Raw genomic sequence first — 18,552 nt, forward strand, 5'->3', positions numbered from 1 at the left:
TGGTTGGAGGGTTCCTAGGCAGAAGATGAGGCGCTCTTTCTCCAGGCTGCAAATGTGTTGCTGGTCAAAGCACAGCAGGCCAGGCAGCATCTCAGGAATAGAGAATTCAACGTTTCGAGCATAAGCCCTTCATCAGGAATAAGGATTATTCCTGATGAAGGGCTTATGCTCGAAACGTCGTATTCTGTATTCCTGAGATGCTGCCTGGCCTGCTGTGCTTTGACCAGCAACACACTTGCAGCTGTGATCTCCAGCATCTGCAGACCTCATTTTTTGCTCTTTCTCCAGGCGTCATGTTACCATGGTCTGGTGATGGAGGAGGCCAAGGACCTGCATGTCTTTGGCGGAGTGGGAGGGGGAGTTAAAGCATTCAGCCACAGGGCGGTTGGGTTGGTTGGTGAACCGCCACATGGCTGAACACTTTAACTTCCCCTCCCACTCCACCAAGGACATGCAGGTCCTTGGCCTCCTCCATCGCCAGACCATGGCAACACGACGCCTGGAGGAAGAGCGCCTCACCTTCTGCCTAGGAATCCTCCAACCACAAGGGATGAACCTAGATTTCTCCAACTTCCTCATTTCCCCTAACCCCACCTTCTCTCAGTCCCACCCTTCTGACTCAGCACCACCTTCTTGACCTGCAATCATCTTCCCGACCTCTCTGCCCCCACCCCCTCTCCGGCCTATCACCCTCACCTTAACCTCCTTCCACCTATCGCATTCCCAACGCCCCTCCCCCAAGTCCCTCCTCCCTACCTTTTTATCTTAGCCTGCTTGGCACACCTTCCTCATTCCTGAAGAAGGGCTTATGCACGAAATGTCGATTCTCCTGCTCCTTGGATGCTGCCTGTTCTGCTGCACTTTTCCAGCAACACATTTTTCAGCTCTGATCTCCAGCATTTGCAGTCCTCACTTGCTCCCACTATAAACTTGAGCTCTAGGGTACTGTTTCTTCAGTGTCATTAGGACAAAATCTTGGAACTTACATCCTAACAATATTAAGAGGTTACCTGAAATATATAGACTGCAGCAGTTTAAAAAGGCAACTCCCCACCACCTTCTCGAGGGCAACTAGGGATGGGCAATAAATGCTGGCCCAACCAGCAATACCCACATCATGTGAGTGAATGAAAGTAGTACCCATTCCTTATTGTTCTACAAGATAACCAAACACCAGTTATTACACCAATAATTTCAGTGATTATTCCAACTGTGAATGGACGTACAAGATTGAACCACAGCCTCAGACTTGCAGTCCCTTCTATTTGGAGACCTGTTATATATTTGGGGCAGTACTTCTGCATCTTGCTTAATCTGAACATGCAAAGATGGCTGAATGTTCTTTTAATAGCAGTCTGTCCTTTTAAGGATTAAATCAAGGATATACACGGAGGCTTCTTGAATTATACTAATGCCGTTTGTTTCGGAGTTTGTACAAACTGTCCATATTGGCCTAGGTGTGATTATAATCTGCTGTAGAATGAAGATCACATTTGATTTCATGCCCTGTGTTCTGAGTGCACTTTCCTTTAAAGATAATTCTAGAATTTAAGTTTCTGTTAGATATTTGTTCTATGAAAGGCAGGTTAAAAAAGTAGTGCACAGGAAAGAGAAAAAAACTCAAGCAACATAGTTTTCCCTTTTCTGTCCCAGAGGTATTTATTTAAGGGGCTGTTCATGTTATGTGGAGATGATGATTATATTATTGAGAGAGCCTAGCTCAGGGTATCGTAGGTGACAACTGAGATGAGTAATTGCTTCTATTTTTTCTATCTTTTGTCTTCCTGCCTATAAACTTAACCTTGAAAGTTTGCTTCTTTGCTTAATTGTTTTCTTTCCAACATGTCTTGTTCTTTCTTTCTCTGTTTCTAGTGAACCCACCCCTGTCTCTCACACAGTGACTGTGCAGACAGTCATGGCAAGAACCTCTAGCCTCACTGTAATAAACTCAAATTCCAAACCTAGCAGGTATTTTGCAATTTGCATGTGGATGGCTGTGTCAGTTAATATACTAATGCTCATTTGGTTCTAAAAGCATTATCTTGTGCTCTTTTCAAAGTTAATCCTGTACATTTTGATCTATCAACATTTTTACATTTGCTGATTTGTTCCAAATTATGACACAACCCACATTAGAAAACTTGTCAATTTCTCCAAATCCGTTTGTATGAACTAAAAAAAGTTTTAATTAAGCAAAAATTAATATCTTTTTTAACTTAAGTATGTGTGTAAATACTGATATAAATGTTGGGATTTGTACACAATATTTTTAATATAAAAGCATAAGAAATAGCAGCTGGAGTAGACCATACAGTTCTTTGAGTCTACTTTGCCAATCAGTGAGACTTTTGCTGAAATTCTGCATAGGAGGATTTAGCTGAATAGATTGGAAATTCAAACTTTCTGCATGAGGAACTTGTACATTTTCTTTGTGTTTCTCTCCCAACGAAACACAATGTTCTCATTCCTTTCTTGATTCACCAGGAAATGTTTCTGTTTTAAAAAATTACAGAGATACCCTTCTTCCTGTACTTTGTCAGTGCCACTTTTGAATCAAACATCAAAAGGTACAAAAGGACCATTTGAGGCAACTATTTGTTTTCTCCTGCCTGACTCAGCTACCTGTCTCATCATAAATGTAGCCTCCTAATAGCATTAATGAGAATTATGTTTCCTGGGATGGTGAGAATCATTGAAATCCAACAATGAAGTCAACATTATCATAAATTTACAAATTTCTATTATCAACATTGGTTTCTACCATAGTATTAGCATGCCATAGCATTATACAATAAAACATACAATATGCTCTGACAAATTTTACAAATTAACTAAAATTAGTTTTTAATGGCCTAGCAACTGTCATCATGACCCAGAAAGATATGAAGCCAAAAAGTAACTGATGCATTTCCTGGTGGTACAGTTGAGGATTATCATTGCCTCAGCCCCTGAGTCAAGAAGAAGAGAGCGTGGTGGTAGGGGTTACATGGGAGAGATAATGTAAGATCCTGATCATTATCCAACAACCATAGCATGGTAACTGGGAAGACTGGCTCAGTTGTGAAACTCTCCACAATCTCACAGCCTGACTGGGAGCTGAGCATCTTGGCTTTCACAAGGGGCCATTGTGCATAGAGCTGTGCCTTTAGGAGAGAAAAGGAAATGGGTAGATATGTGCAATAATGGGGTGGGGTGGGGAATCCAAGCCAGTTCGGCAGTATCTAATTTTTGCAATTTGATCCAAGTATTAGAAGGATTTTTTTCTTGATCCACAAACAAGTTTATTGAAATATAACGACTATTTTGAGGACATTAGGTAGTGTGAATTGCTTTATTCATTGGGTCGAGTTCTATGAGGCAAACTGTGGAATATATTTTTGTTTCATTTTCTGGAAAATACTTTGTCGCAGCTATCCAAGCCCTAAACTCTGAAATTTCATCCAGAGATCTCTTTTAGTTTCTTCCATCCTTTCTTTCCTTTCAATTCTCCTTAAAGCCTGCCGTTATGACTAAGCTATAGATCACTTACCCTAACATCTCTTCATGAGCCTTGATGACAAGTTCCTGAAAAGTGCATAAGCAACATCAGGCTTATATAAGCACTGCTTATTTTTGCTAAGCAGGTTATAGATGGGTTCTATGGAGTTTTAGTAAAGCCAACTTTAAATATTAATAATGATCTTTCTTATGTTTGGGTTTTCATATGTTGGCATTAAGGCAAATAATTCATTTGGAAAAGTAACATTTGGAACCTCCATACATTTGTGGTTTAATTTTTAGTACCAGGTTTAGTTATTTACTACATGGTAGTTACAGTGGGAGAATTTGGGGACCAGCTCATGAAATGTGTGTTTAAATCTAATATTAACAGTACTGACTCATCGTCTCTAGATTTTTAAGATAAAAATCCCCAAGAAGAAAATGTGTGGATGATGAGTTTGTTTTATTACCTTTCATTGTCAGCAAGCATGAAATATAATGAGTATTTCACAATTCCTCATTGGTACATCCATCTGCTTTTTGTTTTAAACTGTAGCGTTTTAGAGTATCTTTGGGCTACCAATTTAAATCCACCACATTACACTGTTGCAGGATATGTATGTAAAAACTACTTGGATGAGAATTTAGCAGGCATACTTAGTAAGTTTGCAGGTGGCACAAAAAAATCTGTTCTAAAGTGGACAGTGAAGATTATCCCAGATTACAAAGACATCTTGATCAATTAGGTCAATGGGCTGAGGAGTGGCAGGTCGAGTTTAATTTGGATAAATGTGAGGGTGTTGCATTTTGGTAATAGCCTCAAGGACAGGACTTATGCAGTTAATGGTAGGGCCCTGGGTAGTGTTGTAGAACAGAGAAACATATGGGTTCAGGTATATAATTCTATAAAATTTGCATCACATGTAGGCAGGGTGGTTAAGAAGACGTTTTGCACACTTGCCTTCATTAAGACCTTTAAATATAGGTTAGATTAGATTCCCTACAGTGTGGAAACAGGCCATTTGGCCCAACCGACCCTCCGAAGAGTAACCCACCCACACCCATTTCCCTCTGACTAATGCACCTAACACTACGGGCAATTTAGCATAGCCAATTCACCTGACCTGCACATCTTTGGATTGTGGGAGGAAATCGGAGCACCCAGGGGAAACCGTGCAAACTCCACACAGACGGTCACCCGAGGTTGGAATTGAACTTGGGTGACCCTGGTGCTGTGAGGCAACAGTGTTAACCACTGAGCCACCGTGCCACCCTAGGAGTTGGGATGTCATGTTGAGATTGTATAGGATGTTAATGAGGCTTCTTTTGGAGTTACTGTATCCAATTCTGGTTGCCCTGCTATAGGAAGAATATTATTAAATTGGAGAGGATTCAGAAAAGGTTTACAAGGATGTTCCTTGGAGTGGAGGGTATGAGTTGTAACAATATAGGCTGGGACCTTTTTTCACTGGAGTATAGGAGTTTGAGGAGTTAAGACAAAATCATGGGGGCACAGATAAAGTGAATAGCCAAGGTCATTTCCCCAGGGTAGGGGTATTCAAAACTAGGGATATGCTTTTCAGGTGAGAGGAGAAAGATTTAAAAAGGACATGAGGGACAATGTTTTTAAACAGAGTGGTTTGTATGTGGACTGAACATCCAGAAGAAGTCATGGATGCAGGAACAGTTACGATATTCAAAAAGCATTTGGATAAATTAATGAATAGGAAATATTTGAAAGGATATGGGCCAAATGCAGGAAAGTGGGACTAGTTTAGTTTGGGAACATGGTCTGCGTGGACTAGTTGGACTGTTTCCGTGTTCTATGACTCGATGCAGTGTGCTGAGTTTTAAGGCACTGTTTTTGTTATGGTTTCCCCCTCCAGTCTTGCAGCTGTGTGTTTAGTTTATTATTTCTAACAAACTAGGGTTTAATTGTATTTTGTCAACAGCTTGTAATAGATCATTTAGCTTGTCTTCAGCTGATTAATAGTGTTGAAGAAAAAGCAGTCCGTTTGATTAGCACCACATCTGCAAACATCCACTTCATACATTGTATTGGCGTTTTGTAGCAGCAGTGTGTACTATCTACAAGATGCACTGTAGAAATTTACCAAGACTCCTCAAACAGCAACTTCCAAACCCATGACCATTCTATCTAGAAGGACAAGGGCAGCAGATTCGTGGGAACAAGTTCCCCTCCCAAAACTGACTTGGAACTCTATTGCCTTAACTGCTGCTGGGTCAATATCCTGGACATGTTTTAAACAACCCAAGAACTGCAGCAGTTTAAGAAGTCAGCTCACCAGCACTTCTCAAAGTCCATTAGGAAACTGGCAATATATGCTGACACAGCCAGCAACACCCACATCTCCTGAATGAATAAAAGGAGGCAACTTATAATCACAATCCATAGACAGGCTGATTCTTCAGGGTTTTATTCCTGAAGAAGGGCTCATGCCCGAAACGTCGATTCTCCTGCTCCTTGGATGCTGCCTGACCTGCTGCGCTTTTCCAGCAACACATTTTCAGCCCTGGGTTTTATTAACAATATTAAAAGTTTTCAGGACAGCCTCAAATTCCTTATTTAGACCCCATATCAATAAAGTAAGGAAATAGTGTTCTGATCTGAATGCAGAGCACAAATTTTTAAATAACTAAATGTCAAGCAGAAAAATATTACCTGTGGTTTAAAAAAAACTAAATAGCACCATCTGCTGATTAGGGAAATAATTGCATCCCACTGACCAGTTTTGTGAGTCAAACACTGAATAGAGTCATAGAGATGTACAGCATGGAAACAGACCCTTCGGTCCATGCCAACCAGATATCTCAACCCAATCTAGGCCCACCTGCCAGCACCCGGCCCATATCCCTCCAAACCCTTCCTATTCATGTACCTATCCAAATGCCTCTTAAATGTTGCAATTGTACCAGTCTCCACCACATCCTCTGGCAGCTCATTCCATGCACGTACCACCTTCTGTGTGAAAACGTTGCCCCTTAGGTATCTTTTATATCTTTCCCCTCTCACCCTAAACCTATGCCCTCTAGTTCTGGACTCCCTGACCCCAGGGAAAAGACTTTGCCTATTTACCCGATCCATATCCCTCATAATTTTGTAAACCTCTAAGGTCACCCCTCAACCTCCGATGCTCCAGGGAAAACAGTCCCAGCCTGTTCAGCCTCTCCCTATAGCTCAAATTCTCCAACCCTGGCAACATCCTTGTAAATCTTTGCTGAACCCTTTCAAGTTTCACAACATCTTTCTGATTGGAAGGAGACCAGAATTGCAAGCAATATTCCAACACTGGCTTAACCAATGTCCTGTACAGCCGCAACATGACCTCCCAACTCCTGTACTCAATACTCTGACCAATACGAAAAGCAAACCAGACGCCTTCTTCACTATCTTACCTACCTGTGACTCCACTTTCAAGGAGCAATGAACCTGCACTCCAAGGTCTCTTTGTTCAGCAACATTCCCTAGGACCTTACCATTCAGTGTATAAGTCCTGCTAAGATTTGCTTTCTCAAAATGCAGCACCTCGCATTTATCTGAATTAAACTCCATCTGCCACTTCTCAGCTCATTGGCCCATCTGGTCAAGATCCTGAGGTAACCCTCTTCGCTGTCCACTGCACCTCCAATTTTGGGTGTAATCTGCAAACTTACTAACTGTACCTCCCAGGTTCGATTCCAGGCTCGGGTGACTGTCTGTGTGGAGTTTGCACATTCTCCCCGTATCTGCATGGGTTTCTTCCTGGTGCTCCGGTTTCCTCCCACAGTCCAAAAATGTGCAGGTTAAGTGAATTGGCCATGCTAAATTGTCCATAGTGTTAGGTGCACTAGTCAGAGGGAAATGGGTCTGGGTTGGTGTGGATTGGTTGGGCCGAAGGGCCTGTTTCCACACTGTATGGAATTGAATCTAATTGAATCGAATCGAATAATTAAAACAATATTTGAGAAGTATGGTTATAAAGTCGTGGGGCAGTGCTAGTGTCCCTACCTCAGAACTAAGAGGCCTGGATTCAAATTTCACCTGCGCTAGAACTGCAGAACAACAGCTCTGAACAGGTTTGCTAGAAAATATCTATCGACTTCGCAAACACAATGTCCTTTGCTTCTCATTTAATCCTTTGTGATGAAGATTCAGAGAATGTTACTGGGTACCCGTTAATCTTGTATGTGAACACGTTTTGTCCTGATCTCAACTCAGTTAGAAACATGTGAGCTAGGAGCAGGGATAGGTCATTTGGCCCATCGAGTCCACTCCACCTCTCAGTATGACCATGACTGATTCTCTATCTCAAAGTTTTCAATGTATTCAGTGACTTGAACCTCCACGTAAGGTGTTCACAGCCAATTAAAGGACAAAAGGCCTTAACTATTACATTAAAACACCTACTTCACAGAATGTAAGGCTGCTGCTGAATTAAGGAATCACAAGATTTAGCTTCAGAGTGTGTCTTGCGTAATATAAAATTCCACAGATCCACCATCCTCATAGTGAAGAAATGCAGGGAAAGAGGGAAATTGCTTTTATTCAGCAATTATCCTGTTTTTCCAAAATGTTGCCAATTGTTTCACAGGTGGCTAGCTACAACTGTAAACACGTATGATGCTTGAAACAAATATTGCATAGTAAACCAAAGAGGGAAGTTTCAGTGCAGTTACTAAACACTCCAATAATCCAACTACTGTCTAACCATAGGATTTCAGTGTTAGTATTTCAGATTCTCGTTGAAGGAAATTTACCTTTTTCAACCTTGCAAAAAGTCCCTGTACATCAGCTGTGGCAATAGGACTGCACTTCCCACCACCCGATTGCTGTATCGAAAGATATTGTTTGTTGTTTGCCCATACAATTTCAAATGTTTATTGATGTAAAATGTTTTATAACTTAATGCCCAGAAGCTTACACAATTTCTACCTTTAATGACTATCTGAATAGTAAAACTAACAGTAGAAATGAGATATTTGTTTTGATGCTGATTCATTTTGTGGTGTATGTATGAGCTCTTGTGTGCAAGTGCAGACAAAACTTACTGTTTCCTTTTTCCTCCTTGTGTGTCTGCCTTTCACTCTGCACCTTCAAATGGCACAGTCTGAGGCTAAATCTTGTCATTCCCTAATTCAGCATCCGGCCTTACATTCTGTGACACAGGCATTTCAAAGTAAAAGTTAAAACCTTTTGTCCCCTAAAATGGCTGAAAAACACTTTAAGTAATAAACGTTATTTCCTAGAAATAAAAAAATTCATTTTAATCTTGATTCTAAGCAGTCATTACAGACCAGTAGTACATTTTTTCATTCATACCTATTTGATTAATTGCTGCATACTTGGTGTTTTGAAACAAATACTGAAACCTAAATCTCTACAACTTTAGAATGTTGACATATACAAAAAAAAAGTTAATTAACTGTATTTGTGCCAAGTGACCAGTATAATAGTGCAATGGATTTTAACCATGAATAAGGTGCATCAGTTTTTACAGTGAAAGGTACCAGCAGCATATCAGAACTTCGAGAGTCAGGGGGCAGAGGTGAATGTAGTAGCCATCATTAAGGAGAAGGTGCTGGGGAAGCTGAAAGGTCTGAAGATGGATAAATCGCCCAGACCAGATGGACTACAACCCAGATTTCTGAAGGTGATAGCTGAGGCGATTGCAGAGCCATTCGTGATCTTTCAGGGCTCATTTAAGTCAGGAAGTACCCCAGAGGACTGGAAAATGACTAATGTAACACCCTGTTTAAGAAGAGAGGGAGGCAGAAGACAGGAAACTAAAGGTCAGTTAGTCTGACCTTGGTCAGTGGTTAGATTTTAGAGTCTGTTATTAAGGATGAGATTGTGGAGTACTTGGAAGTCCAAGTTAAAATAGGGCTAAGTCAGCACAGTTTCATCAAGGGAAGGTCACGCCTGACAAATCTTTTAGAATTCTTTGTCTAACTTGCTCATTACCTCCTCAAAGGACAGCCAGAGGACATGATCTAATGGGATTTCCAGAAGGCCTATGACAAGGCACCACACATGAGACTGCTAAATAGGATGAGAGTCCATGATGTTGGGGGCAGGTATTGGCATAGATAGAAGATTGGCTGACTAGCAGAAGGCAGTAAGTAGGGATAAAAGAGTCTTTTTCGGGATGGAAGCCGGTGATTAACAGAGTTCCACAGATGTCCATGTAGGGACCACAAATATTCACATATACATTAATGATTTGGATGAAAGAACTGAGGACATTGTTGCTAAGTTTACAGAGGGCATAAAGATAGGTGGAAGGAAAGGTACTTGTTGTGGAAATGGGCAAGTGACAGAAAGACTTGAACAAACTAGGAGAGTGGGCAAAGTAGTATCAGTTAAGATGCAATGTGGGAAAGTATGAGGTTATGCACTTTGGTAGGAGGGAAAAGATTAGACAACATTCTAAATGAGGAAAAACTTCAGAAATCTGAAGCACAAAGGGAGTCCTAATTCACAATTCTCTCAAGGTTAACATACAGGTTCAGCTGGCAGGTAGGAAGGAAAATGTAATGTTGGCATTAATTACAAGAGTCTGGATTAGAGTGGTGCTGGAAAAGCACAGCAGTTCAGGCAGCATTCGAGGAGCAGGAAAATTGATGTTTCAGGCAAAAGCCCTTCATCAGGAATAGAGGCAAAGTGCCTGCAGGGTGGAGAGATAAATGAGAGGAGGGTGGGGAGAAAGTAGCATAGAGTATAATAGGTGAGTGGGGGTGGGGATGAAGGTGATAGGTCAGGGAGGAGGGTGAGGGAAGGTAGCAAAGTGTACAGTGGGTGAATAGGGGTGGGGATGAAAGTGATAAATCAGAGAGGAGGATGGAGTGGATAGGTAGAAAGGGAGATAGGCAGGTAGTACAGATCACGGGGACGGTGCTGAGCTGGAAGATTGGAGCTGGGGTGAAGTGCGGGAAGGGGAAATGAGGAAACTGTTGGAGTCCACATTGATGCCCTGGGGTTGAAGTGTTCCGAGGCAGAAGATGAGGCGTTCTTCCTCCAGGCGTTGGGTGGTGAGGGAGCAGTGGTGAAGGAGGCCCAGGACCTCCATGTCCTTGACAGAGTGGGAGGGGGAGTTGAAATGTTAGGTCACAGGGCGGTGTGGTTGATTGGTATGGGTGTCCCAGAGATATTCCCTAAAACGTTCTGCTAGAAGGCATCCAGTCTCCCCAGTGTAGAGGAGACTGCATCGGGAGCAACGGATACAGTAAATGATATTGGTGGATGTGTAGGTAAAACTTTGATAGATGTGGAAGGCTCCTTTTAGGGCCTTGGATGGAGGTGAGGGTGAAGTGTGGGCGCAGGTTTTGCAATTCCTGCAGTGGCAGGGGAGGGTGCCAGGACGGGAGGTTGGGTTGTTGGGGGCGTGGACATGACCAGGTAGTCACTGAGGGAACAGTCTTTGCAGAAGGCGGAAAGGAGTGGGGAGGGAAATATATCCCTGGTGGTGGAAAACAAGAGTAGGGATGAACTGCTGAGGCTGTATGAAGCTCTGGTCAGACTACATTTTGGAATATTGTGAGCAGTTTTGGGTCCTGTATCTAAAGAAGAATATGGTGGTATTGGAGGGGATTTAGCGAAAGTGTACATCAATGACCCGGGGGGGTGAAAGCGTTTGTCAGAGGAGGAGTAGTTGAGGACTCTGGGTTTGTACTCTATGGAGTTCAGAAGGATGGGGCAGTGAGATCTGGTTGAAACTTACAGAATACTGAGTCGCCTGGATAGAGGGGACTTGGAAAAGATGCTTTCATTAGTGGGGAAGACTAGGACCCAAGGGCACAGCCTCACAGTGAAGCAACAACCCTTGAGAACCTATAGGAGAATTTCATCAGTGTGGTGAAACTGTGAATGCCATTTCCACATAAAGCTATGGAGGTAAGTCATTGAGTATATGCATGACACACATTCTTGATTGATGAGAAAATCAAGCTTTAGGAGGAGGAGGAGGCAGGAGCATGAGTTTGAGAAACAGATCAGCCACAATCGAATGACAGAGCAAACTCAATGGGCCAAATGGTCTAATTCTGCTCCTATACCTTATGGTCTTACGGTTATTTGTCTAGCTTTCAGGAATTTGCTTGTTTTTGTCTGGGACATCTTAATGATTTAGATTATAACTTGAACAATAACATTTTCATACGTACACAGATGTATTTCTTTTTGAAAACCTGTAACAAAATAAAATGTTTACCTTTTCCCAAAATGATATGGTTCTAAAAAATGATTTTGAACGACCAGGAAGCTGCATGCATTTTAAGTGATGAATGTGAAGTTCTAATTTTAGAGAGACATTTTTGGGACAGGGACTATGTAAGTGTACTGCAAAATGATGACCTAAATATTAAACCAATGCACTTCCTAGACTACAAGCATCTGCACAGTCTGCTGCAGGGGAACAGAAGGCAAGTGAAGCCAAAGAATTAGCAGAACAAGCCCAGCCTGAAGAGCCAGACATGTCCACACTCAGCCTTGCAGAAAAGATGGCTCTGTTCAATCGTCTTTCACAACCTGTGACTAAAATAAAAGCAGCAAGAAGTAGAAGTGATACTAAGCAAAGACGATCAAATTCTCGATATCAGACTCAACCAATTACGCTGGGTGAAGTTGAAGAGGTATGTGTTTCCACATTATAGTGACATCTAGTGTTCTTATGCTTATAGACCACCTTCCCTGCAGAGGGTCAGAACTTGAATATTATTATTGAGAAAGGGAAGGAATCCATTGAAAAAGATAACTAAATGATAGTTTCAGAAACAAGCGCTCAACTCATGTGGCAATGGTGTCTTTGAAAGGTGCTAAGAATGTATAAAAATAGCTGCTACACCTTGATTTGGAGCAAATGTTCCTTGAACCCAGTAACTAGCAATAGAAATGAGGAAAATAAAAGTTGTTTGAATGAATATTTTTTAACTTGCAAATTGGAGCCCAGCTGTCTGGCAGCGAAATATAAATGCAAGATACTGTACTACAATCACACATAAATGAAATGTCTCTTTAATGTCATGGGACAGAGTGAAGGAAGAGAAACCTGAGTGACGGAGTATTTAAACAGTTCCAAGCATTGCTCTTTTGATAAGATGCTGGTGTTTTTGTAATTGCAATAAATCTCTTCATCTGTACGTAGAATTTCATGAGAAACTGTGGAACATCACCAGGTTATTCCCCTGGATCATTAGATAATCAGTTACAAATCCACATTTGGTATTATATATTACTATTTTGTGTATATTTTAATAAATGTGTGGATTTTAAAATCTTAAACTATATCTGCACACTTGGTTTCATTTTTAAAACAAGCTGAAACTTTATAAGAAAGTACAAGGTGCTGCTTTGCTCTTTTTAATCCCAAGGATGAGAATTTTATTACAATGCAGTGAAATCTGAAGCTGGTTGGACAGTAAAATACTTTCATGTACAAACTTTGCTGCTACGTCTGAGTAATTGTAGACATCCTGATTGAAATAGTGAGAGTTGTATATTGTTACATTGAAAAATTGAATTAGTGTCCCAGAGTTTAGTTGGAATACTCCTAAAGGTCACACAAAATTCGGAATTTTCACAATTTTCAAACAACTGCAGGTGCTGGAAATGAGAAACAGAAACCGAAATTGTTAGAAAATTTTAGCACATTTGATAGCATCTGTGGAGAGAAATCAGAGTTAACCCAGGTTCTGAAGAAAGGCCACTGGACCCGAAACATTAACTCTGATTTCTCTGTATAGCTGCTGCCATATCTGTTGAGATGTGCCAGCAATTCCTGCTTTGGTTTCATATTTTTCAAAGCTTCATCAAGTAAATTAAGTTGGATGTATTCTGAGTGATCTTTGATTGACATACCAGTGTGGTACTGACTAGTTCAATGTCAGAGACATCATCTTTCTGATGGGATACTAAGCTGAGACTGCTGTAATCCTCTCTGGTATACATTAAAGCTCCCATTGCACTCAAAAGAAGAGCAGAGGAGCATTGTGGTGTTCTGGGCAATACTGTAGTCCCCTGTACCCAGGGGGGTTACGTTCCAAGACCTACCACGGAAGCCAGAAACAGTGGATAGGTGCGAACCCATTCATTTAAATGGGAAATGTACCTTCCCAGCAGCTCCCTGGTGTCTGGTGCTGGATCGTTCCCTATAATATGCTCGGGCCATGATAAACCGCGGAAAATAATTCTGCAGATACAGGGGTCATCCTGTACTTAGCCTTTTGAAAACTGTAACACTAATATAGCTCTGTTCACTCAATGCTGTTGTGGTATTTTGTACAAATTGACTATCACATTTCCCTAATTTGCAAGAGGACAAAGTGTGTCATTGACTGTGGAGATCTTGGGTGTCCTAGGTGCTCTTAAAAACCTCATTGATGATCTCTCTCTCCTTCTCCAAATTTTCTCCTGTTCATTTCCTCCCCCCTCTTTTGACAAATGTGGATGGTGAGAAATCGATTCATTATGTATTGTCAGAGTAAAATGGCATTCAAAGCTAATTTAATTTCAATACAGTGTTACATGTATATAAGCATAAAACACCAGTTTGGCCTCAACTGGAGTATTGCAGGTTGTTCAGGATCCATACTTCAGGGAAAAGTGAAGATCCATGAGAGTGGTATCACGGGTGAAGTTTTCTCCTTGCATTGATAAATTGGACTCTTCTGCTTAGAGAAAAGAAGGTTAGAAGATTTGATAGAAGTATCCAATCATGGATGTGATCAGAGTAGAAATGTACCCATTGGAGGAAGAATCAGGAACTATAGATACAGACTTAAAATAAGTGGCAAAAAGGGGAATGTCACTGTGAGGATTTTTTTTTCTCACTCAGCAAGTGGTAGGAATCTGAAATGCACTACCAGAGAGTATGATGAAGGCAGAGTCAACTGAAGCTTTCAAAAGGAGTTAAATCATTATCTGAAAAGGAAAGATTTGCAGACCTGCAGTGAAAAGATAGGAATCCCTCGCAAAACTAAAACCGTGAGGATCGGGGGCAGCTCTCTGCAGGTTGAGTCATATCTGGCACAGAGTAAGTTGGTTGTGGTTGTTGGAGATCCATCATCTCAGCTGAGGGATATCTCTGCAGGAATTCTTCAGGATGGTATCCTCGGCCCAATCATCTTCAGCTGCTTCATCAATGACCTCCCCTCCAACAAAAGGTCAGAAGTGGGGATATTTTCAAATGATTTCACATTGTTCAACACCATTCATGACTACTCAGAAACTGAAGCGGTCCATGTTCATATGCAAGAAGATCTGGACAAGATCAAGGCTAGGTCTGACAAGTGGCAAGTAACACTTGTGTAGCATAAATTCCAGGCAATGAAATCTGAAATAAGAGGCAATCTAACCACAGCCCTTGACATTCAATAACTTGGAATACTGCAGAGCTAACTCATGTCCTGACTCCCCAAAGCCTGTCCACCATCTACAAGGCAGAAATCAGGAGTGTGATTGAATACTCCCCACTTGTCAGGATGGGTGCAATTCCAACATCTTGGAGAAACTTGGCACCATCCAGGGCAAAGCAGCCCGCTTGATTGACACCACTTCCAGAAGCATCCACTCCCTCACCACTGACTCTTAATAGCAACAGTGTGTATAATCTACATGGTGCATTGCAGAAACTTCACCCCAAAGATCCTTAGGCAGCGCCTTCCAAACCCACTTTGATTTAGAAGGACAGGGGGAGCAGATATCTGGGAACACCACCAACTACAAATTCTCCTGTCAATAACTTACCATGGTGATTTGTAAATATCTCTCTGTTCCTTCACTGTCTCTGGGTTAAAATCCTGGAATTTCCTCCTCAATAGCATTTGTATGTCTAACTACAGCAGATGGGTTACAGAGGCTCAAGAATGCATGTTCTCGAGGGTACCAAGGGAGAGGTAAATGTTGGTCAGTCAGTGGTATCCAAGTGAATTTTAAAAAAACTACCACTAGGTGTATGGTCTCCTTCCATGCTGTAACAGTTATAGGAATCCAAATTCAACAATAAAGTACTTAGAATGTTGTGCCAAAGATTTATTTGTTTTGTGATTTTAATCTTAGAAAGATTAGGAAGGTAATTGTTCATTTTGTTTAATTCACTCGTGATGTAGACAATTCTGGCTAGATAAGCATTTAGTGTCCGTCCCTAATTGCCCAGAGAGCAGTTAAAACTCAGCCACATCACAGTGGGTCTGAGGTCACACAGACCAGGCCTGATCACTAAAGGCCCGAAAGGAACCAGTGCACCAGTCAGATTTTTACAACAACTGTTGCATAGTGAACTTGAGGCCAGTATTTTATTCCAGATTTCTATTGAATTCTCACTTCATTACCTGCTGTGAAGGGATTTGAATCCTTATCAATGATTTATACAACAATGTTTTAATTTCACATTTTAGTGTGTATAAACTTTTCTGTCTTTTTATTGCAGGTGCAAAATGGAAATGAAATGATAAGGCCTTTCTCACAGTCTCGGGTCAGTCAGGCAGCTACAGTCTCCACAGCTTGTGCTGGTGACCTACATCTTGGAAAGTCTTCCATTGCTGAGAATAGTTTACATGCTGCCCACAAGTCAGCAGCAACCTCTACTGTTCCCTCCCACAGCTCACTTGTCAATGCTAATATATCAAGTACGAGTGTGCTTCCCTCAGAATGCATGCTCCCATCACAGGAGAGATCCTATGGATTCAGTGGCATATTCAAAAAGGACGATGATGACAGAAATGGTGAGACAAAAGAGATGTTGCAAAAAAGCAGCATGTATAGTAGTAGGCTTGCAGAAACCGATCCCCATGTAGCAACTGGGAGGAGTATGGATAGTAAGCATGAAACTCCAGAAAGGGACCATGGGGAGCAACTCGATTCAGAAATCTTGCCACAGCCAGCTGAAAGGAAAATGGTTATGAAATCCGAAAACATGCATGAGAGTTGGGAAAGTGAAGAGAAAAGCTTTGATGAAATTGTGCAAGTGGAACATGATATGAAGAACAAGCAAGCCATTTCAGGTAAACAGTTCTCAGCTCTTTCTTTAAATCAAAGTTCGCTGTTAAGGTTGGTGCCTGGAACTTTTGACTGAGTGTATAATTGCTGGCCTAAGAAATGAACACATATTCTAAGAATACCTCATTTCGCATGAGTGCTTTTTTAAGACCCAAGGATGTGCACCATCAGAAGCACATGTAGTAGGGAGAAAATGTAAAAGTAATTCTATGAGGGCTTGATTATCACCTGATGAAGGAGCAGTGCTCCGAAAGCTAGTGCTTCCAAATAAACCTATTGGACTATAACCTTACGTTGTGTGATTTTTAACTCGGATTATCTTAAACCAACTCTGTTAGAAAACAGACTAAAGAATGACAGGCACATGTCACTAAGAATTCATGTGTGTACTGAGAATGGTTAGGAAGGTTTTGCCATAAAATATGATTTACATCACAGAAAAATTTAAATCTGTGCTGCTGGTCTTTGGTAGTGCTATTGCTCCATGAGCCTTCTCCTACCTGGTTGTTATTCCCGAATGTCTTCCCATTTTGTTCTCCACCATATATTGCTCTTGATTTTCCTTAAACGCAGCTACTTATTCACTTCAACTACTTGTTAGGAAATTTCACGTTTTAATACTCTCTTGATAAAGAATTTAATCAATATTCTTGTATACTGATGTTAAATGTAACAACTCAATCACTCCACTACCCTTAGTATTATTCAAAAAACAAAATATCAAGCAGTTCTCCAGGTACAATTAAACTAAGTCTAAATTAAAGCACGTATTCTTCACATAGGATATAGCCACATAATCTTTTTGTTTTGTTTAGTTAAGGTCCAGTCTTGGATACCTCAATGTGTGGGGCAACCTAGACTTGCCATCTTGTACAAAAGGGAATTCTTCATGTCACCATCAGGACCTTATCCAGTATGCATGCCAGCCTAACCATCCACCTGTCAGAACCTGTCCTATCACTCCTGGATAGAGTAGATTCTGTAAATTTGTTTGCTCTAGCAATTCCAGACATGGTACAAGCTCATAACAGTTTATTAATTTGTGATATGGATAGTCATTTCTTCCTCTATCTACTGTGCATGTGCCAACCATGATTCCTGGGTCACTGGGACCATTTTCTGGGGATGTGGCACCAACACAAGTGGGACAGTCTGCACTTGGACCAGTATCTTTTGCAGGTGGGTCGGCTAGTGCTGAAGGGAGAAGTGTAAACTAATTTGGTTGGGAGAGGGGCACAGTGTTCATTCAGTAAGGACCCAGCATACTTTATTGAAGGAACAAGCACAGAGTGATTTCAGCCATGTTGATTGTAAAGGGAGTAAGGCAGGCTGGGTGGCACCTACTTTGAATCTAGGAGTATGTTAGGTAAGGCATGAGTTAATGATATGGATCAACATGTAGAATTGAGATGTTGTTGCCATCACACATGTGGATGAGTAAGTGGCAGGACTAGCAATCCAATATTCCAGGGTACAGGATCAACAGGTGGGAGAGAGAAGGCTGTAAAAGAGGGTCCTCTACTTTTGTCATTTACATAAATGATTTGGATGTGAGCATAAGAGGTACAGTTAGTAAGTTTGCTGATGACAACACCAAAATTGGAGGTGTAGTGGACAGGGAAGAGGGTTCTCTCAGATTACAACAGGATCTTGACTAGATGGGCCAATGGGCTGAGAAGTGGCAGATGGAGTCTAATTCAGATAAATGTGAAGTGCTGCATTTTGGAAAAGCAAATCCTAGCAGGTCTTATACACTTAATGCTAAGGTCCTCAGGAGTTTTGTTGAACAAAGAGACCTTGGAGTGCAGGCTCATAGCTCCTTGAAAGTAGAGTCGCAGCTAGATAGAATAGTGAAGAAGGTGTTTGGTATGCTTTCTTTTCCTGGTCAGAGTATTGAGTACAGGACTTGGGAGGTCATGTTGCCACCGTACAGAACATTGCTTGGGCCACTGTTGGAATATTGCGTGCAATTCTGGTCTCCTTCCTATCAGAAAGATGTTGTGAAACTTGAAAGGGTTCAGAAAAGATTTACAAGGATGTTGCCAGGGTTGAAGGATTTGAATTATAGAGAGAAGCTGAAC

General features: G+C 41.3%; 1 protein-coding gene across 9 annotated transcripts in view; it reads left to right on the forward strand.

The window, feature by feature from the left end:
- svila (supervillin a) overlaps positions 1 to 18,552 on the forward strand; it is a 354,707-nt gene that overhangs the window by 222,337 nt on the left and 113,818 nt on the right. For 8 of the 9 annotated variants that reach the window (XM_060825046.1, XM_060825048.1, XM_060825051.1 and 5 more), the window contains 3 exons: positions 1,873 to 1,968; positions 11,859 to 12,108; positions 15,903 to 16,476. In XM_060825046.1, the coding sequence (XP_060681029.1) occupies positions 1,873 to 1,968; positions 11,859 to 12,108; positions 15,903 to 16,476 (920 nt within the window). The remainder of the gene's footprint in view (positions 1 to 1,872; positions 1,969 to 11,858; positions 12,109 to 15,902; positions 16,477 to 18,552) is intronic. The other variant, XM_060825050.1, reaches the window with a different exon arrangement.

This window comes from Hemiscyllium ocellatum, chromosome 5 (assembly GCF_020745735.1).
Source record: "Hemiscyllium ocellatum isolate sHemOce1 chromosome 5, sHemOce1.pat.X.cur, whole genome shotgun sequence".
Lineage (NCBI taxonomy): Eukaryota > Metazoa > Chordata > Chondrichthyes > Orectolobiformes > Hemiscylliidae > Hemiscyllium > Hemiscyllium ocellatum.